Raw genomic sequence first — 23,243 nt, 5'->3', positions numbered from 1 at the left:
CTACTATTTATGTTTATGTTCTATCTGCATTTTACTATTACGCTGATGTGATTGCTAAACTAGATATTGATATTGGGCTAATAACGAAATTAAAGTAAATTGTTCTTAAGCATAGAACATACCAAAAATTAACACAATAGGATTCCAATTTGGAATTTTCACATGGTGTCAAAGCGCAGTTGATCAATTGAAGAGCTCAGAGGCGAAAAAGAAAGAATTTTGCTACTCAGAGTGGGAAGCAGGTCGAAATTCCCAAGGGTAGCGAAGTCTTTTGCTAGAGAAGCCGAGCTGCTTGAGGAAGACTGATTTTTCTAAGACAGAGGCAAAAAAATTCGATCCTTCCAAATCGAGTGATTCCAAAGGCAGAGGGAGCAGCTCAAATTTTTCGTTGAGCTGATCTCTAGTTGGACGCAGTGGATTTTGCAGCAGTTCGCTAGAGCAGAGCCAATGTGAAGTGGGGAGATTTAATGTTGTAGCCCCAAAGCGCTACAGATGGGCAAGATCATTGAGGAGTCCACCTCATGGATCAATACCTTGCTACGAGGGCCCACAGTATTCGGTCGCAGGATGGAACAGTGACAGTTGATGCAGTCAGACCCCAGAGTGACAGTTGCTGAGACTAGTAGCAGTCAGATGTTGGGGAGCGCAGTGTAGAGTTGGCAGTAGTGCAGTTGGCACAATGCAAAATCAGCGACAGCACAGATTCTTCAGTGACAGTGCAGATACTAGCAGCAGTCAAAGAGTGACAAATGTATCATACTGATCACAGTTGATTCAGTATTTTGGATGTTGCAGATGTTGCAGTTGCAGCAGCAACAAATGAGAGGGAGTTGCAGTGCAGATGCAGTGTTGTCAGCAGTACAACAGAGTCAGCAACAGCACAAATGCAGCACATATCAGAGTTGCATAGTGGTTGGTTGGCAGCATGGCTAGACATCAGCGTGACAGGAGATGATGCAGAGACAAGGTGCTACTACAGGATGTGCAGTAGCACCAGAACACATTCCTCGCTAAGAGGGAGTGTTAGTTTTTGTAGCATCGGATGTGTTCTAGCCTTGAAATTTTGTGGACATGCTAGAAGCCATGAGATATCCAAAACTCAGAAATCGTTTCTGGAAATTCCACCTAGAAATTACTTAATTAGATTATTAACCAGTTTTTAAATATTTCTTAAGTCTAAACTTAGGGAATATGGTTAATTAATCAGTATTAATTAAGTCAAGGCAAGAATCATCTAGAAACACAAATGGATCGATCAAGAGATGATCCTAGCCATCGATTATGTTTTAATTTTGGTCGTTGGTGCTCCAATAGAGGATAAACACAAATGGATCGATCCAGAGATGATCCTAGCCATCGATTATGTTTTAATTTTGGTCGTTGGTGCCCCAATAGAGGATTATAAGAAGAGGTCGACGTGGTGATGGAGAAGACACTTGAGCGATTCGATTTTTGAGCAGATTGATTTCCAGAGTAGCAGCAACCAGTTGTCTGAGAGAGAGCTAGAGATAGAAGCAGTGAGAGAGGGGCAGAGACAGTGAGGCTGGATGAGACATCCCAGATCCAACAAGTGCATTTGCAGAGAGGCAGAAGAACCACAAAAAGGCTGACACTGGGACAGCGCAGTAGCCTCTAGAGGCAAGTTCAATTTGCAAAAAGGAAGAGACGTCTTCAGTTCCAGAGACCGGGAAGGAGTCCCAGAGTGTCGGAGAAGCATCTTTCCACTCAGCAGAAGGCAGAACGACTTCATCAGAGACCAGTCTGAGGCTAGACTTCCAGCGGGTTGCGCAGAGAGTCAGAGGGCTGAATTTCTGAAGGCAAATCGTGTCAGGAGTTTGCCTACGGAGTGAGGAAAATCCCTCACTAGATTTCTTGTGTGTGTGTTAGCATTTCTCAATTTCTAGCGCATTATTTTTCCTCAATATTTTATTTGTGAAGATTGCAATGTATTTATTTTGATATTTGTCATAGCAGATAAATTGTTAATTAATTAACAAGTAGGAGAAATAATATCAGTTGCTGCAATAAGATTCCAGTTTGGAATTTTCACAAAATTTTGGAAGAAAACCAATGGAATGAAATAAATGTTGTTAAATTCGCAAGAACATTCACCTTTCAACGATTGAAGGGTGAAATTCAAATCCATATTAAAGATTAAAAAGCCCAAAATGAATAAACATATTGGAAGAAAACAAATGGCATGCAAGAAATGCTGTTAAATTCACAAGCATATTCACCCTTCAGCATGAGAAAGTACAATAAAATAGCAGAATAAGGGAGGAACAAAAGCATGCCGTTAAAAAAAACCCCGATTTGGATCCAATAAAATAACAGAATAAGGGAGGAACAAAAGCATGCCGTTAAAAAAAATCCTGATTTGGATCCTTTTCATTAGATGCACTAAAGAGAAATATACAACGCACCTGTACAGAGACAATCATCCCAATCGATGAACATTGAATACAATATAGATATATTTATATATCTGTTTAAGCAGCCATGGACCTTTAGCCGCAATGCTAATGATAAATTAGCTTTATGTTTTACAAGCAGGAAAGCTGCCTCTTCTTCTGGAGGAAGCACAAGGGGGTTTGTGGTTGACATAGAAAAGAATCAAGATCATCTGTCATGAGAAGAACATATTCCAAGATCTCAGTTGGAGCACTAGTAAGATTCAATTCTGGCAGCCGTCCGGGCTCTGAACGCAGGAGCAGGTGTAGGGTTCGAACCGTCCCACTGAAGCCAACGCTTGAAATCAACCTTCCTGTAAACATAGTACATCTTGTCCGTGGATTTCAGCTTGAACATACTCCATCCAGCGCCTGCCATGACTCTGGCTAACTTGTCCATGTTATCTATCAATTACTTGTTCAACCTCACGCCCAAATACCCAGCTTGAACATACTCCAACCAGCGCCTGCCATGACTCTGGGAAACTTGAACATGTTATCTATCAATTCCTTGTTCAACCTCACACCCAAAGACCCAGACCCCCCTCTCTCTCTTCCTCCCGGAATTTGAATGAGAATTAGAATAAGATTTACAAGGCGAAATTGGGAGGCTAAGGTTTTCAACTCCGCCAAACCCTCTGCTCAATTTTGCGAAGTCACGGAGTTCCTAAAGCCGGGCATCCGCGAGACGAGGAAAGGGCAGAGAAATGGATTCGTGAGCGGCCATGCCCAGGGCAGACCAAAAATATACGAGGCGACCATTAATCAAATCCCCGCAGAACTCCATGCCTATGTTCCTGACGATGGCGGCCACTCTCAGTGCATTTCTCATGACTTCTTATGTCGGTAAGAATACCAAATACGGGAAACCACCGTTTTCCACGCGGGTGTTATTGCAGGCATTGGTGCCATTGATTCTACTCCATATGGGTAACCGCTTGGGAAGATAAAGCAAAGAAGAGGCCTTTACGATGGAGTTTTCGCGAGCCTTTCCCGATAGGCTTTTGACAGACAACGATGGTTGGTGGGGCAACTCACTCTTATAGAAGTGAAAATGCCTCATGTTCTTATCTTGCCATGGATTTCCATGACTAGCAATCTAGAATCCTGAGCAAGCTCTTCACTCTTCTTCCAAATAGCTTCAAACAGCGTGTGCTTCGCAGAAGGCTTCAACTTAACAATATTTCTATCGGCATCCATGGCACGAATTTCCTTGGCAGGTTCAACGTGCTTCCACCAAAAATCACTCAACGCGGCCATCATTAGGTCCCAGTAGTGGGGATTCCTCTGTATCCTAAAAAGGCTGCTACCATTGGGGGTCCAGACATAGAAATCGATCCAATTCCTGTCCAAAATCTCCATAAGGCCCTGTGCTTGGGGCATGTAACACGGGGGTATAGTGGACCAGGGGAAGGACCAGTTGGCGTTACCTTGGAAGTAAGGACACTTGATTTCTAACAGTCCTCCCTCTTCGAAGTAGCCGTCTGGGCCCTGGTCGATTATGGCGTCGGGAGAAGCTGCAAGCCAGTGGTTTTCGCCGTGGAGATAGAATCCGGTGAGGGTGACCACATTTCCGGTCATCAGTTGGTACCTGGCGAGCGCAATGTGCTCATGGAGGTTGCTCCAGCAGGTAGCAGGGCATCCCTTGAAAGGCTCCACCAAACCGATCTTCTCCATCCACAGATGCACACGCCGACCCTTCCAAAAACCTATTGCGCTGCTAAAGGTGCTCGCCGTAAGCCTCCACCTCCGCTCCTCATCCCAGTTCTTGTATCTGTGCCGTAGCCCGGAGCTTTTAAGATTGGAAGCAGAATAACTCTGACCATAATTATAATTATAATTACAGTTCCCTGCTGGTGTCCCATAATTAAACATTGAAGCCGCGGATTGATCGGAATCGGAATAATGAAACCGTTTTCCCTGCAAATTATAATCGGCATTTCGTGATGTTCCATGGTTAAACACTGAAGCTGAATAATAATGAGCATCAGAGTCATGGTTATAATGGCCTCTCCCCGCTGACGTTACATCGTTAAACATTGAAGCCGAAGAATAATCAGGATCAGAATAATAAGACCGTCGTCCCCGCAAAACAGTCCAAATTTTTGTGACTACGAGAGGAGAACGAGAATATACTGGAAATGCAAATCGTCTCCTGCAAGTCTTCAGCTTCATTTCAGTGGACAACTGAAACTTCAAGCCAAGATTTCCAGGGCTTTGCCCTTAAAAGAAATCTCTCATTTATCCTCAACAAGATATTGAAGACGGAAATGCCCTCCTGCGAGACTCCATTTTCATGCCAGTGGCCCGTCTGCAACACTTCTTAGGGTTTACATTTGAAATATCGAGGCTGACATTTCACTATGTTTCTGTGGTCGACGTGGTTGATTCACTTTTTCATTTAAAATTTATTTTTGGTTTTTAAGTTTAACCAAAAAAACAAACAAACAAACATTTTTCCCTTTAGAAGTTTATAATTCACTACACTCAGAGAAAATCAAAATTTGGACATTCATTTCAGTTATCAAGATTCATTTTCAGTTATAAAATGAGGAGTCCGGAGGTAGTTTTAAGGTAATATTGGTTTAGTTAAAATTATTGTTAATTTTAAATAATTTTGATTCCGTTATCATTATTATTAATTTTAAATTATTTTTAATTTGTTATTGAAGTTTAAAGGTTTATAATTCATTTTATTGAGAAAATCAAAAACTCAATATTTTATCGAGATTCGTTTACAGTTGATGAAATGAGGAGCTGGGGCGGTAGTTTTAACAATAAAGGTAATTTTTGGTTTGGTTATAATTATTATTAATTTTATAAAAAAATTAAAAGTATTTTTAATTAGTTAAGAGCTTATAATTTTTTTAGAAATAAATAAATGACAATTATTTTATTAGCCATTAACAAATAAGTTATTATATTAACTTCCGATCGGAGTGGATGAGATGGAAACGTGTGGAAATATAATGAAGGTAGGAAGGTGGCAATGCAGGCCACCACGCAACATTATAATTATGTAGGACGTCGTGACGACCTGTAGACTAGGCAGAATCCCGAAGAGTAGAGGCAACAGAGAAGTGGAGGAGGAAGGAGGTAAGAACGGTGGCGAACGGATGATGGGACGTCGGGTAGCTGGTAGAGGATTAATAAGGACAGGAGAAGGCAGACCTGAAGATTGCATGCGGCAAAGGAAGAAGACGAAGGGAGTTTGAGGCTGGCCGACATTCTCTATAACTCGTCATAGAAAGAGGTATGAATTCGTAAATTTGTCCATTGCTTTCTCTGATATCACCAATAATATTAAGGAAACGGGAAGAGGTTCAACCGCTACAGAAGTTCGACGAAATGAAAGGGACGGGAAATTCATCCATCTTAACATCAGTCAGAAGACAGTGGGTGGGAGAATGAGAAAGGCTGGGGTCGAATCTAGCAAGGAAGGGAGCCGGACAGGTCAGGATAAGAGCATGCAAGGTTCTCGGTTAGATACAGATCAGGGGCAGTTGGAGACGGAAAAGCAGATGGTTTGGGAGGAAGAGAAGACCCCCGAGCAGATTTACCAATTCCATTCCAGGAAAGGTGGAGCGGGGAAGGTCAAAACTCCCGAAAAAGAGTAGCAAGGGGAGGGAACGAATCTGGAAAAGAAAGCTAAGGTGCCTGGAGGTGAGGAATTTACAGGGAACGCATCCTTTGACGTTGGGCAGGGAAGTCGGGCAGCTGCCAGGAACAAACCAAGTCGCAGAAGAGGGCGCAGGGGTAGAGGAAGAGGTCGACAAACCAGCAGACAGGAATTCAGACCCCCTTCTCCAATTTGTCAAAGACGAGGCTGGAAAACCATGAGGCATATGGTGCAGGAGGCAGAAAAAGCTTATAACGAAGGAACTGACGCCGATATCCGCAGGCTAATTCAAGAACTAGAAGCAAATGCAATGCAGGAAGACTCGGAACTAGAGATGGAAGACTGGGGTAACCTGATCCCTGACCCGGGTAATACCAGGGGACGCCTGTCCTTATACAAGCAGGCTTTACATGTATATTGGGTGTTGAAGAGATTACTGGCAAAGGCAATGGAGCAGGTGGCAGTGGAAATGGCAGAGATGGCTCAGGGCATTCCCAATTTAAGGAGAGAAATGAAGAATCTCCAAATCACTCTGCTCATGCAAGACAACAAGTTGGAGGAGATTCAACAACAACTGAAGAAGCTAGTTCCGTGACAAAAGATGAAGACACTCCACCTGAAAACATGGTAGATTAATCCTTCTAATTGTTCTAATGGTTTTCCTTGTTAGTTTGCTGAGAACAAGTTCTCTTTTTTTCTGTTTATAGTCTCTAATGTCGATAGGGAATCATATTAGTAATTTTGGCAGTAACGTCTATTTGGCATGGATAAGCAGACTTATTCTTTTTTGCTATTGGTCGGGTTATAAAGACTTAAGGTGGCCAACAAACCCGGTTTCCCTTCGGAGCGGGTTGAGGTCACCAAATGTTTGTACTTATTTTAACCTAGTTGAATAGAAAATCAAAGGTCTTACTCTAGTTTACAAAAAAAAGAGTTATCATATTAACAAATAAATTAGAATAGGTTTACAATTTTTTTTAAAAGGGAAATTAAAATTTTATAAATTATTGGTAAAATATAAATAAAAATAGCTACCTATATTTTATTAATTAAAAATAAATATTTATAATAAAATTTAGGTTATATGTAAAATTATTTTTTAGTGCGTATTTAGCTATAAAATAATGTTAAGAAGGAATATAAAGATGCTAATGGGAAAGAGGAATGTGAGATATAATGACTTAAAAGGAAAAGATCAATCAAAAACATGGAGAAATTAGACATAAATTGAATTACAATATAATGATGAATAAAAATAAGATGAATTGATAAATTAGGTATAAAATTAAGATAATTAATTAGTAAATTAGAAAATAATTAATGAATTAGAAAAATAATAATGAAACTTGAAAAATCAATGCTGAAAGAATTAAGCTAAAAAATAGGTTGGTTAACTAGATAAAATTAAATAATATAAGGAGGGGAAGGAGAATTTTATTAGAATTAACATTTGTAATAAATTCAAAAAGGAGAATAACGGGGGGTTTAATGTAAAGAAGAATATGAAATAAGAGAAGAGGAATTTAAGAATTTAAACTGAGAGATGGGGTTAGAGGTTAAGATGTTGAATGAGAGGTTTTCGGGAATTTCTTAACTTCTTGTCATTTTCTTGCTTAATGTTATTCAGGTGCGTTTCGATTGTTCCCGAATGGTCTAGGCAGAATAGAAGGGAACGGGGGCAATGATTTTAGCTTAGTAGGTGTTTAGATTTATAGGAATGTTCAGCAATAGCAAATTTCAAAAGGTGATTGTGATTTGTATTAGTTGTTTGTTCTTTATGATATTTAATTGATTTGCCCATTTGGCCTATATAAGAAATGTCACATAAACATGGAATCCTATAAACCCCAAGGCTTGGAATTGGATCTAATTAATCTTTGGGAGATTTTAATAATTGTTTTAATGTCTTACAAGGTTTGAAAAGGGTTTTAATGCTTTTCTTGGCTAATATTTTGGAGATGTGATCAGTGGTGCCTTTAATCTAAGGAAGTGAAACCATAGCTCGAAGGGGGAGGGTTGGAGGTTTCTTAGAGGGAGGGAAATGAGCTGCTTGGAATACCTTGTTGATTTGGATGAAGGAATATCCATCAGTTTTAAGGGATTTCATTAGACGGGATTTCTCTTTGGAGAGGAACTCGGGATCAGATGTAATGTCCCCGACCTCCAGCCAAGCAACATTACGTAATCCAATTAATCAATAATTCAACAGAAGCACACATAATTTGTGAATTCCATAAATGAGCCCTAGATCACGACTAGAGCTCTTGTAATTTAGCGATCTAGGTAATCATACTAATTAAAATTAGAGCAAATCTTCACCCATCTTTTTACCACAATGATTAGAGCTTCATGTGTTAATTCTAACAAACTCTTAATTTTAGATAACAATGGTATGTTCTATGCTTAGCACAATTTACTTCAATGTTTCTTTAGCAACCCAATGGCAATTTCATATTATTTCTAGTAGCAATCACATTAACTTAATCACATTGATAGTAAATGCAAATAGGACATAAAAAATATGCAGGAGACAAGCCAAGACAAGAGGACACCAAATTTGGCGAATATCAGGGGAAAACCCCAATGTGGGGAAAACCCTTTGACCAAATCTTCTTATTATTATTCAATAGTTCAGCAGAGAGATAGAGTACAATGATGGAAAAATGCCTTGAGCTTCCCTTGAAGAAAGGGCTCTAAAACCCTAATTTGAGGATCATCGCTCCCTTGACACTGAAAACCGCGATGGTCGCTAGTTGCACTATACTAGTCCTGTGGTGCCAGCGCGCTTTTGGCTTGGATACCCGCGATGATCCCTAAAAGGCAATTTTCCCAAAGAGGACAAGAAGCTCCATGATCTAGAAGCTTCCAAAACGACGACCTAGAGGTTGTTCAGCATGGATGAGCTTGAGTTCTCTCAACTTGGGCCTTTGGTCTTATCCCTATGAGCTACCTCCTTGAGATAAGGACCTTATCCTATCTTTGGAGAGATAATAACTCACTTTCCCTGCCTATATATTCATCCTCTCCCATTCCAAAGTGGTTGGTCTTTGGCTATTTGCACCCTTATGCTGAGATTGTGCCCACATGCTACTCATTTGGGTTAGAGAAGGAGTGCTTGGAGGGCTTGAGCTTGGACTTGGACATTCACTCAAGGAGAGCTTATTAACATCAAGGCTTGGTTGTATGCTTCCTCCTTTTTTCTATTAATATATACAACTGTTGGTTCACTTTCCATAAATGTTTGTGTTGATGCATCATTTATCTTAATGCTCCTTGATATGTTAAGTAGGTTACATTCGATTATGATATTTGTACTTGTATGCTTTGTTGTGTCTTTGATCTCTTGTGCAGGCATTCAAACGTTGTGAGCAGTAGGATTGAGCCCGAGGTGCAAGCGATTCGAGGTCTTCAACAAAGGAGGATGTTATAGCATCAGAACGAGGTAGGCCATCTTCATCTTCTCTTATTTCGATTGTAACTTAAGAAAGTGTCTAATATATTGTCACATAGGTTGCTAGTCCCACTCATTGGGCTAGAGGGATCTTCTCTGTCCGCATAGAGGATTTGCCTAGACAACAAGGAGATCCTTTACAAATATTGCTTGAAGAAGCCCTCAAGCGACAGAGGAACGTGATGATGGACAACTTTTCCCAGATCTTTTAGTGATTACCCAAAGGTGACACATCTTCTTCCAGCAGCTACTCTCAAAGAACCACATCCTTTAAGGTACAAGTTAACTTTTACATCCCCATATTTGAAGGTTAGATAGATGTGGACGTTGTAGATAAATGGTTAAATCTGCTAGAAGGATATTTTTCTATTCATGATTTTTCCAGTCGGGAAAATATCACTTTTACACTTCTCAAAGTCGCCCCTCACGTCAAGGACTGGTGGGAAACCTATTGTGAGAAGAAAGACAAAAGTACATCCTCACTATTTTCAGCCGCACCCACTTGGAATTCATTATGGGATGCCATCAAGGAGCAGTACTACTCTGTCAGGAGCTATGAGGATAAATACATAAAGTGGACCATGCTGCGGCAAGGAAGGGACCAAGACGTGTCGGAGTTTACCAATGTTTTTCATACCTTTTGCATGAAGTTGGGTATCAAGGATTCTGAGAGACATTTGGTACTCAAGTACCATGGTTGCCTACACACGTACATCCAGGATGAGATGGAGTTCCTAGACATCTCCTCACTCGGCATGGTGTACCAATACATTGTCAAGATTGAGCAGAAGTTTAAATAGAAGAAGCGAGACTTTGGATTTGTGAATCTAAAGCAAGGGAAAGGTGCCCCCAAACCACAGAGCAAAGGACAAATCCAAGGCGGGGTGACCCAAGAAAACCTGCCGAAGTCACAAGCAAAGAAAAAACACAACGAAGACAAAGAAGGACACAGCAAAATGGTGTGAGTTCCATAAGAGCTCCACTCACAACATGAGTGAGTGTCAGGCTAAGTAGTCCTTGTTGGTCAATCTGAAGGCTTTTGAATCAGACGCATGTTCTGACTCTGAGTCAAAACCTGACAAGGGGAATGACAAAGAGAAGTAGATCATTGATATGGAGCCCAGTGCCACCGTGGTCACCACCAAGATCTAAATGAATGAGACTGAAGATCTAGAGGAGGGGGAACGCCTTTTCCACTCACAGATGTGGGTGAAGTGTTATTTGTTGCAGTTCATTGTGGAAGCCAAAAGAACCTCATTTCAGCAGAGATTGTGAAGTGGCTGGGCCTACTAACTACAACACATCCACAGTCGTACACCATCAGGTGGCTACACCAAGGACGAGATCTTCGCTTCAGCCAGCAATCTCACCTTCCCTACAACATCAAGCCCTTCACGGATGAGGTATTGTGTGATGTTGCCCCTCTTGAAGTATGTGATGTATTATTAGGACAACCATACTTGTGGAAGTGGCATGTTGTATATGAGTCTATGCCTCGCTCTGTGATTATTTCTTTGGGCAATAAATTGTACATGATACCGGAGGTAGCCTCGCCTACCGCCATCTCTTTGATCACTACAAAGCAATGCAGTAAGATCATTTCACAGACCAGGAAGTTTGTTTTCCTTATGATTCGCCCTCAAGGCAAGAAGAAGATTGTGGCCATGGCTTCCAAACAGGGCTCCTCCACACAACAGCAGCAGATGGACAAAGTTGTGGAGGAGTACATGGACATTTTCTCTTCACCTACAGGGGTGCCTCTACACTGCGAGGTTAAGCACTCCAATAATCTCACCCCAAGCACGCCACTACCCAATGGACCAATCTATCGACACTCTGTTATGGAGAACGATGAGATCAAGAGGCAGATTCAAGAGTTGTTGCAAAAAGGGCACATCAGGCCAACCTCATCACCCTGTGGGAGCCCGATTGTATTGGTACATAAGAAGGATGGAACCTGGAGACTCTGTATTAACAATCGGGCGCTGAACTAGATCACTATACAGAATAAGTACCCAATCCCACAGATTGATGACCTTATGGACCAGCTCAAGGGGGGCCAAATATTTCAGCAAGATTGATTTGATGTTCGGTTATCACTAGGTGCCTATCGAACCATCTAATGTGTGGAAAATTGCCTTCAAATCCAAGGAGGGCCTTTTCGAATGATTGGTCATGCCTTTTGGGTTAACGAATGCCCCCACAACCTTCATGAAATTGATGGAAGACATCTTGCGACCCTTCACAAATGCATTTGTGGTGGTTTATTTAGATGACATATTGATCTTCAACCAGGAGCACCTCCACCATATTTGACAAGTCCTCCAAACCCTACAACAACTCAAGTTGTGTGCCAATTTGGATAAATCCACTTTTGACATGACCCAGGTTCAATATCTGGGGTATATCATTAATGAGCAAAGTGTGCATGTGGACCCAGCCAAGATACAAGTCATTCGGGATTGGCCAGCCCCAACCACTCTAATAGAGCTCAACACCTTTATGGGTCTTGCCAATTTCTACTGCAGATTTGTGTTGGGGTTCTCTCATATCACTTGGCCTTTAAGTCAAGTCACCAAGGGCAGAGAGAAAGCAAAGTTCTTTTGGTCTGAAACCCAACAGAAGGTGTTTGTTGAGTTGAAGCATCGCCTCTTCTCTGCACCAGTGCTCACATTATCATACCTACAACAACCATTTGAGATTAAGACAGATGCCTTTGACTATGCTATTGGTGCAGTTCTTACTCAACAGGGGCATCCAGTGGCTTACCAAAGTGAGACACTTTCAAACACAATCTAAAATTATCCCACCTATGACAGAGAAATGTACTCCATTATGCAGGTCCTCTGTTAATGGAACCATTACATTATGGGGAAGGAAACGGTCATCTACACAGACCACTGACCCCAAGAAGAGCAACACCAATAATGTTGTTGACTACCTCAATTGACCACTAGTCATGGTGCTCATCACTATGCTCGAATCTTGTGGGCACGAGACTTCGGGGTGGTCGCACCTTTACAAGAGCGATCCATAATTCGGTAGCACATACCAAACGCTCCTGGAAGGTAAGTAAGTTTCGAATTTTCACCTCCAGGATGCATTATTATGCCACCTGGGACACATTTGTGTTACTTCAAGCGATCGTGCCAATATGATATGGGAGGCGCACTACATTCGAGTTGTTGGACATTTCGGAGTAAAGAAAAACGTGGCAGTACTGCAGAAGTGTTTTTATTGGCCGAACCTTCGTCAGGATTTTGGGAAGTACATTTGCTCCTACACTACCTACCCCATTACCAAACCAACCATCAGGAAGCAAGGCCTATGTACTCCTCTTCCTACTCTTGGTCGACCTTGGGAGTCTATCTCCATAGATTACATGTTAGGCCTTCGTTCTACTAAGCACGACAACCACTGTGTATTCGTGGTCGTCGATGGATTCTCTAAGATGGCCATTATGGCGGCCTATAAGAAGAGTATCACAGCAGAGGCCACTACTAAGATCTTCTTTGAGCGAGTGTGGGTACACTTTGGGATCCCATAGTCCATTGTCTCAAATCAGAACAGTAAATTCCTAAGTGCATTTTGGTCAAGTCTCTAGTCAATGCTAGATACCAAACTTACTAAGTCCTTGACTTTCTACCCCCAAACTGATGGCCAAATAGAGGTCATTAACAGGATGAGCGTACACATTCTGCACATGTACAACTCGAAGAATCTGACACATGGGATGAAATCCTCCCCTATGTCCAACACAGCTACAATAGAGCTCTCCATAGCGCAAAAGTCCACAACCCCTTTCATATAGGGTTGGGATTTCAACCATTATGTCTCATTGATGTGGCCATACCATTTGCAGCCACTCAGGCAAATTTGGCTCACGTCCACTCCGAAGCCGACAGGGCTAATAGCTTCATTGAACGCATTCAACACATTTGCCAACAAGTCCATGATATATTGGACAGAGCCAATGCTAAATACAAGCAACGCCATGATCAACATTGGGTGCCACACAAGTTTGAGTGGACGACAAAGTTTGGCTACATTTGCAGAAGGAGCGCATCGCTAGACCCCACCACAAGCTTTGCCCACTCCAATATGGGTCATACACCATCACTAAGGTTGTAGGGGACAATTTTGTGGAGCTCAATTTTTCGCCTTTCCTTAGTTTGCACCCAATGTTCAATGTAGACCGCTTTTGGCCATACTTTCAACCATTGTTGAACACATCTGACATTGCAGAACAACTCACACCAACAGAACTAAACCCAGACTGCATCGAACAAGACACAATTGATAAGATCATGAACACGTAGATCAAGAACACTCGCCAGCAGAAGGTCCAACTATATCGGGTTGTCAAAGCTGGCCAACTCCTGCACGAAGGCAAGTGGCTCACTAGGGACCAAGTTTAGCAGAAGTTTCCCCATCTCATGGAGGCACTCAACGCAATGGGGATCATTACTTCCTAAGGGAGGAGGACTGATCCAGGTGGATATTGGTGGCCACCCGCCTATTCCACTTGGACCCCCACCGTTGTTTCTTTTCAGTTTCCTTAATTGTAGCACAACTTACTATTTTTGGCAGTTTTTCGGGTCCTAAACTTTCGGAGCCATTTTGAGGGACTAAAATGCGTTTTTAGGGAAAACGGAGAAACCAAAAATTTCCAAAGTGGACATCGTTGTATGTTTTCGGCCTCCTCTTCAAGATCTTTGAAACGAGGTATTATGATAGCTAAATGGAGATCGTATGCCAAAGTTACGACCTCGGGAAGTTGATGTACCAATTTACCCAAACGAGGCCCACAATTTTGGCACTTCATCTCCTAGGGCTAGGTTTTTGGATGTTTTGGGCTTTCCATTGTTTCTCAACAATAAATAGGCCTTTGAGTCTCATTGTAACACAGTTCAGAGGCATGTAGCTGCCACATCTCTTCTTAGAGATAAGTTACCATCGCCCGAGCTAGTTTATTTTCCATTGTAACAACCCTAGTAAAAAATTCCATTTAATAAAGTTAAAAACAATAACCACATATGAATGGGACACTTATTCCAAGCTGAATGTTGGGCAAGACAACCTAGGGGGTATTCATTTGGTTGTTTATGGCCAAGAAAATTGGCAAAGGCAATGGCTAAGGCATTAAAAGGCAAAAAGACATTTTTGGCACATTTATTTATGAAAATAATGGAAATTATGAGAAAATGGAGGTGAAAGTCACAGGTTGCATCTGAGGAGGAAAATGAAGGAAAATAATGGAAAATGAAGAAAATAGAGGCCTCATTCATAAAAAAGGCTTTTGAGGATCAATTGGTAACCTTTTGCCAGTTTAGTGTTGGAGCTCTCTCTCATTATTCTTCTCTCTCTCATACTCTTGGATACTTAGAGATTTCTTGGAGTACTCTTGGAGGGTGTGGCATACTTAGATTCTTGGAGAAAAAAGGCAAAGGAAGAGCAGGAAAGCGCAAGAAGGCATTAACATCAACAACTACATCAGATTTTCTTACAAGTACTGAGTTGTATGTATGATTTCTTCACTAGTTTTTGCATGCATGGCATATGCATGTGGTTTCTTGGTTGTGATATATCATTGTCATGGAGGATTTCCTGGATCGACAGTGGATTGCCTAGCCTTGCCATTTCCTGGATAACCTTGGTGATTGTGGGTTTACTTTCATTGTTTCGTTTTGGTTGGTTCAAATGTTTCCTTAGCTTGGGTTGAGTTATTAGTCCTGGAAGCCCTAGTTGAACAAACTCTTTGGAAACCCTATAACAACTTCGGTTTAGTTACTAGTCCTGGAAGCCCTTGGTGGGTTGAGTTACTAGTCCTGGAAGACTTGGTTAGACAAACACTACGGAAGCCCTGTATAAGTTGTGGGTTGAGTTACTAGTTCTGGAAGCCTTGGTTGGACAAATGCTCTAGAAGCCCTGGAAGGCTTGGATGGAGACCAATCCAATGATGGTTTTGGTGATGTCCAACCGTGAGGTGGAATCACTGTTTGATGGTTTGAGGTGGATGGCCTCTGGAAGCCCTAGATTAGTTTTGAATGATGTGTTTTATGAGATCCCACATTCATGCTTGGAATATGGAAAGGGGGTGAAGGGCTGAAGAGAGATCTGGCTCAGCCATTCTACGGTCGGGTGGAACATGGTAGTCCCATCTCTAGTTGGTTCATTGCAGTCATTAATGGTAAATCCTTTCCCTTGATTTTCATGTGTAAAGGTACTGATGTATTTATGGATTTGATGGTTGTCATGTTTATTGTATTTATGTTCCTATTATGCTGGTTATATGCACATTTTATGGCAGCAGTTATGTATGGCTCTCAACATGTTTTTACTTGTATGTGAATGGATAATGTCTCTATGACCTAATAGATGATAATGCAGCAAATGCCATGAGGGAACAATGGTTCATAGCGATCCTCAAATAAGTATGAGATCCCTACACTTAACTTTGTTATTTACACCTGTAGATTACATGTCGATGATATGTTTGATGAAATGCCTATCATGGCTAGTAGGGGTCCAGTCAAGGTCTTGAACAAGTATTTGCTTTAGTACTATCATTTCCATGTTACTTTACTGATTTGAAGAGATGGATTAATTTTGGGCAGTGACCTGGGCTCTGGGTCCTTAAAAAGTGGCTCAGATCCTGGAGTTGTTGGCACAACACTAACAATTTTGGTCCACGGTCACTGGTAGATAGGTTTGTGAGAGCGACTATAGCCCAAGAGACCTAAAACAATAGTGGAATCCAGGGACAAGTTGTCTGAGTGGTTGACTTATCTTCTGAGGGTTCTTTTGATGATGTTGGATGTATGTATGGTGTGTTTCCATCGGTTCCACTTCCTTAATGTGACTTAGGAGGTCGAATCATATCATAGTGGCCTCTCGTCACATGTTTACCCCAACTGACCAGTTGCTTGGGTAGATGTGGGCGGAGGGTGTTACAGAGTGGTATCAGAGCACGGTTCACCCCTTAGACTAGATGGGCTATGTGTTCGTCATGCATGCATGTCAATTGCATGTGTGTCTCTTACACTTGTATACTTTTTATGTTTGCTTGATAATTGATTAGGGTTGTAGTATGGTTATCATGGAGAATTCGATATTGATTTCATGAAATGCATGGTCATAAGTATGTGACTAACTGTGTATGAAATGTATGTCACTTACATGTTGATTTTATGGTGCCTACTTACATCCTTATTTTTTAGGTTACATTTTGGCTATTTGGATTACATGTATCGGTCTTGTAATTTGATTACAAGGTTTGGTTGCTTATGTTTGATTACATGCGTTTATGCGTAGGTGTAGTTGATTTGGCATTGCTTATGCATATTGTTGGTTGCATTTGGCAATGGGTACAATGGAGTAATGGTTGTTGTCATGCATGAGGTCATAGCATGCATTGTTGATATGACCTTGCATTGATGACTGGATCCTAGTTAGAGTGATGTTTATGTATTACATTTATTTGTGTATGTCTATACATTGTGAAGATTATGTTATACATGTGTCACGCTAATTTGGTGATCTTGCAAACATGGTATCCTCCCCGCTCTATACTAAGGTACGTTGATTTATTGTGATTCATTTTATCTGACATATTATGTCTTGCAGGAAGAAATATCAAATGGCTAGCAAGACAGTTGGCTACAAAGACTCTCCCTACGCCGAAGAGCAGTATGGTGTTGGGAACTCTTCCGACTTGGTAGTGACACTAAGAAGCCTAAAGGAGGAGATAAGGAGTCGTAAGGCAGATAATGACAGAATCATACAATCACAGGAAAAGTTAGTAGAGGTGAATGCATAAATACTTCAGATCTTGTCAGATTTGTAGCGATAAGGACCACTATGGATGAGTCATGAGCAGGAAGATAAAACTAATGGGGCATACAGTAGTAGATCACATGTTCATCGTCAATCAGATAGAGATGATATTGTTAGAGATGGTAGATTGTTGGACACTCTAGAGAGGAGAAGGGATAGACACATGTATGATTCCAGTTCTGATTCAAATAGGCAGTGTTGGGACCTTCTTTTTGAATTTTGAAAGTTTTGAAGGTATGAAGTGGGAAAAATAGGTGGTGGGAGCAACGATCAAGTTGCGGCGAAGACAACTGGGAAAGGGAGAAAACCATGCAGTCGTGGGACAGTTACAGCGAGGTGTCAGGAACAAGCAGAAACAGTCGAGTGAACAAGGAGGAGGAGGAGAAGCAACTAAGGGGATAGATAGTCGAACGAAACTAGGAGTTCAAGCAGCGAAGGAATAAATAAAGGGAGAGAACAACATGAAGAAGAGGGTTGGTATCTAAGGGAGTCCAGAGCACAAAATAACCTTATCAGAAGGCGAAGCAGTGGCGGGAAGACCAAAGCTGGGCTTGGTCTGAGATCTGGAACAATTTGTGGTCACAATATTTTATGTATTTTCTCATGGCTTTATGCCAAATGTATATTGTAATGAATATTTTGTTGATTTAATATGAATGGGTACTTGGACCAATTGCATAGTATTATCTGTGTGTAATGTTGTGATTTATGGGCCTGCTCAAAAGTTTTTAATGGCAAAGGTCCTTCCCCATATGAATGTGGTCTCTATAGCGATATAACGTCATGATGAATGTATGCTTTAAGTTGTACGTAGAGTAATGGTTGGGTCATCCTTGATATCCTTCTAAACCCTTCTTAGTTTCAATCACAACACGCCTCGGGTGAGACTCCTTATCCCTTGGGGTAGGGTGAAAATGTCGGCGTTGTCCTAGACTACAACGGTCCCTTGTTGGCCCCTTGTGCCTGAACCCAGGGTCTTTCCCTAATGACATTTTTGTGCCAACAAATGGTTCCGTTGCTGGGACCTGAAATCTTAAGAACTGGTTTGGAATATGGTGTCAAGGATATTTAAGAAGGAGATTTAGGATTGGTGGGATAACAGAGTAGATCGGTTTATATCAGAGCAAGCTACTTGTCAAAGCCAACCTATCGCTAAAGTGAGCGGAGAGATTTTGTACTCAGAGGTTGCGAGTGATCAGTACGAGATCTTCTGGTGTAAGTTTCCAGAAGACTTGTATAACTAGTTGAGGAGGCTAAAAGTAAAGAGTCGGCCAGAAGGAGCTACGCTAGCTCGTCACGACTGGGTTCCCGCAAACCTCGCAACACTTCGACACTTGGATAGTGAGCTGATGAGGGCAGTAGATTTTTGGGTACAGACTACTGTAGAAGGGTACGTAGTCGAATTTGTAGCAGAAAATTGTCAGTCCTTTTCAAAGGCGGACGCAGTGTTTAGATCAGGGTTAAGAGGGAGACTAGTGAACGAAGTGCCTTTCTGGATTAAGATGTTGATGGTGGAAGAAGGATTGTTACCTTTACCCGGATCAACTTTGCTAGCGTAAAACCCTAGTAATGGGGGAATTGCCTAAGGGGAGAATGCTACCGGTTGGGGAAATGTAGATGTTGCTGAAGGAATGGACATAGAAGGATTGCAGAGAGCTATAGATATTAGGGCACAAAGGAGAGCGCTACTAGCAGAGAAGTGGCAGGAAAGAGCAGTACAAGTGCTGAAGAAAAGACGTATGGGACCCCACCAAGCAGGAGCGGTGTCAGGGAACCCGAAAGAAGGAAAGAGTATGGAGAAAGACGCATAATAAGAAAGGGATGTCGATTGGACAGATAGGAGCTAGGAGAATGACAGGGACTCTCCCTTACAGGTTGTTGGGAAGATGTCAGAAGGAAGCTCTCGCGAAAACTACGAGGAGGAGACAGAAGGTGAGATGTGTGATGCGATGAGAAGATTGTTCGTTAAAGATGATACGTCAGTTAGAGTTTAGCAGCAGAATCCCCAAATCTTAGGTAGTGTTCGCCCTGACCTTCCCCTAGTGCTTTACAAAAACCCTGACAAAATTGTTGCTAAGTTTATTAAAGTAATACAAGTACACAGTGTGCATGAAAAATACAAAGCGATTTGTAATACATCTAATAACAGTGTTAGTAATATGGGGTTACAAGGATCTCAACAACCCGGAAACCAAGGATTTGTGCTCCTAGCACACACCCGAATCAACATGCTAGGGTCCTTCACTAGATATCCCGAGTTCACTGGTAGAGGAAATGAAGACATAGAACAACATTGGTATCTGTGTGAAGCTATATGGCGAGCACGCCAAACACTAGATAATGTAAAGTCGATTGAGTTCTAGACCACATTAAGAGAAAGATCTTTAAGATGGTTTATCAAATGGGCAGAATAGAACCAGAATCCTTCAGTGGATGATATTAAGAGAGGCTTCGTTCAAGAATTTAAGGTGCCACAAACAGATCAGCAGGGACTGTCCGAACTATGGGAGATCAAGCAAAAAGAAGGAGATACTGCTTGGGAATTGATGCAGAGGTTTAAAGATGCTATTGGAAAGCTAAGCTATACCATAGATCCCAATCACTAGAGGGATTGGTTCATCAAAGCGCTCCTACCCCTTACAAGAACACCATTGACGCAACAAAAGATTGGAACTCTCCAAGATGCTTTAGAACAAGCGTCGCGCATAGAAGCCATGGCAGGATACCCACATGAGTATCGAGGAGGGATGGGATCATAAGACCCATCGATCATGGGCCTCCAAAATCAAATCGCCAACCTAACAAAGAAATTAAAGGACCTACAACCAATTCGACCAGTAAGACCCAATGTATGATGTACTCACTGCCTAGTGGAAGGCCATGTGGTGACTGAATGCCCAAGGCTGAGAGGCATAAATAGTTCAGGGGAAATTGCAGGATCATCAGGGGCCCTGCCAACAATAGGAGTTGTGGCAGTGGGATTGCAAGGAGCTTTCCCGGGCCGAAACACACAAGAATACTGTGAAGTTTGTAGGAACTAAGGACATTTGCTGCAGGTCCAATACTACAAAATTATTCCAACGTACCTAAAAATAGTTATTGTGAATTATGTGCATCCACAACGCACCACACTAACCAATGCCAAGCATTAGACGCCTTAGTAGAGTGGCTAGATAGGTCCACCTTCAAAATCAATGAATTTGTGGGGGACGAGGAGGAGGTATGAGAGGAGGAAGAACAGGGGGAAGAGGACCTGTAAGGTGTTATAATTGTGATCAGGAGGGACATGTCGCCAGAGACTGTCCGCTCCCAAGAAGGCCTTGGTGCTCACAATGCAGGGTCAATGCACATGCCACTGAAGATTGTCCTGAACTGATTACAAAATGGGAAGAAAGAACCAGATAGAGAGGGACTAATTTGATTAATATAGAACCACGAACCGTTGAATCGCTTCTAGTAACTAATATAAATATAGTTACCATAGGGGGTAAAAAGACAAGGGATGATCAGGGTATGATAGACCAACCTTCAATTGTTCCGGTAGCATCAGCAAAGTGGTCATACAACCCCACCCATCAAAAGCAATACTATCAGGAAGTGACCAAGTTATTTGATAGGTTAGAAGAGATAAAAGCAAACGAGAAACAAGACTCACACATAGCCGGTAACACCCGACCAATCGAAGAATGGTTTAGGCTATTTTTGCAAATTGTTGATAATGAACAAATGCTAAAGGAGTTGCGTAGGAGTTTGAAAGTAGTATTGCCAGAGGACGAAGAAAAGGGGGAAACCATATTGACAAACCTACAGGAAAGACATTCGAGAAGGGTATGACGAACAAGAAGAGAACCGGTAGAGAATTTTGGATTGATGCTCAAGTCGCAGGATTCCAAATTAAGGATACAATGTTAGATCTGGGATCAGATGTAAATATTCTACCCAGAAAGACATGGGAAGCGTTGGGGAAGCCACAACTTAAATATTCACCAATACAACTGCAGATGGCGAATCAGTATTGCATCTTGCCCATTGGAAGGTTGGAAGATGTAGAAGTGGATGTAGCAGGGGTAAAAACTTATACTGAATTTGAAGTAATTGATATAATGGGTGATAAGGACCTATACCCAACACTTCTTGGTATCGACTGGGCATACGAGAACTATGCTATCATTGACCTGAAGAAAGAGTTGATGATCTTTGAAGTAGAAGGAATGCGGGTAATACAACCGCTAGATCCATATCAAGGACCAAGGTTCATAGAACCTGTGGATGACCAAGACAAGCCAGGAATGCTAGATCAATTATATAGGCTAATGACAGGAAAAAGAGAAGACTACATAAATCCCACAATAGGAGGATTGGTCAGTTGGAGGAGCATACAAAGTTTAGAAGCTAGCTCAGAAGTCGCTTGGGATGCATGGCAACAAGGAGGATACGAGATTGATACCAGATGTTGTGCCAAGATATGCAGAATAAACTAGATTGGGGCAGAGGTAAGCAATTATCCTACCTTCCATGGCATCGAATTAGTAGACACTTTTCTGAATAAAGTGGACAAAAACATAAGAGAAGATCACAAAGTCCCACTATTAGATATTGCGTTACACGCCACCCCGACAAGGTGGTGGAAAGCGCATCGCAACACTTTGCGTGAATGGGAGACTATCAAGCGAGCCATGAGAGAGAGGTTTAGACAAGAAGGAGACTAGCTACATGACAAGGTGAAGTATAGAGGAAACTTAGATCCCAGAAAGCATTTAGAGGACTACACAGAGAAATGGGAAAGAGAGAAAGTACCAAAGGAACTATGGGTGCATTTATTCATACATACATTAGGGACAATCCCACAAGCATGGTATATACAGGAGGAAATTCGGAGACATACAATAGACTGGGATGTCATGGCTAGCCAATTCAATAGTAGTTTCTCATTCAAAGATAGTGATCGACGCATGACTGAAACCTTGTATGCCATTAAAAGGATCCTATTTACTCCAAGACAGCTATGGGAAGGTTGCGTTGATGAGAAATTCCTACAGTATTTCTATGAAGTAGGGTATCCAGAATATATGTCTTGCAGCAAAGTAAACGTAGATCCAAAGGAGGATGATCTAGAAGGACTTAGACACCTGACATTTCAAGAAATGAAAGGCGAACAGGATATTCAAGAAAGCCCTTCAGGGGATGCTGCACACTTTCTCCCAATGAACCCGAGGAAGCATAACATCAGCTCAGATAATAAACCTAAGAAGGCATCCATCAGAGATTATTGGGACAAGCAGACAACTAAGGAGATTTTTGATCTGTTGCGAGAATACGAAGACTTATTTCCAGCCTCTGTGGCTGAACTAAAAGGGATAAAAGGGGACATCAGAGAGATGAAGATTGTGTTGAAACTAGATGCTCATCCAGTGAAACACGGACCATACAGGCTAAACCCAAGAGTGAAAGAGAAGTTCAAGAAAGAGATTGACAAAATGTTAGAAGCTGAACTTGTATTTTCGGTGGATGAAGCGGAAAGGATTAGCCTGATTGTAATATAGAACAAGAAAGATGCCTTGGAAATCAGAGTTTGTGTAGGTTACAAGAGCCTAAACAATGCATGTGTACATGATCCATTCCTGACGTCATTTAGTGATGAAGTTCTGGACAATGTTGTTGGGAATGAGGCATATTCCTTCACCGATGGATTTTCAGGTTATCATCAGGTCCGTATAGCGGAAGAATATAAGAAGAAAACAACATTCACGATAAAATGGGGGTCATATTCCTATCATGTAATGTCATTCGGTCTTAAGAATGTGTTAGCGGTTTTCTCACGAATTGTCATAGCTGCCTTTAGAGATTATATTCATATGTTCTTAGAAGTATACATGGACGACTGGAT

The 23,243-nt window shown here is 41.6% G+C and overlaps 1 protein-coding gene across 1 annotated transcript; it reads right to left on the bottom strand.

The window, feature by feature from the left end:
• Positions 1 to 2,761: 2,761 nt before the first annotated feature.
• Positions 2,762 to 4,823, bottom strand: LOC149185159 (uncharacterized). Its single transcript, XM_089417785.1, has one exon. The coding sequence runs from the start codon at positions 4,623 to 4,625 to the stop codon at positions 3,510 to 3,512; it is 1,116 nt and encodes a 371-aa protein (XP_089273911.1). The 5' UTR covers positions 4,626 to 4,823; the 3' UTR covers positions 2,762 to 3,509.
• Positions 4,824 to 23,243: the final 18,420 nt, after the last annotated feature.

Source organism: Pinus tabuliformis, chromosome 3_2, assembly GCF_031772625.1.
Source record: "Pinus tabuliformis cultivar Carrire ecotype Pingquan chromosome 3_2, CPIR1, whole genome shotgun sequence".
Classification (NCBI taxonomy): domain Eukaryota; kingdom Viridiplantae; phylum Streptophyta; class Pinopsida; order Pinales; family Pinaceae; genus Pinus; species Pinus tabuliformis.
This window is presented reverse-complemented; position numbering and strand designations above follow the sequence as displayed.

What these genes read in the sequence shown, in the direction of transcription:
- LOC149185159 (XM_089417785.1), bottom strand. Translation starts at nt 4,625, where the DNA reads ATGAAGCTGAAGACTTGCAGGAGACGATTTGCATTTCCAGTATATTCT.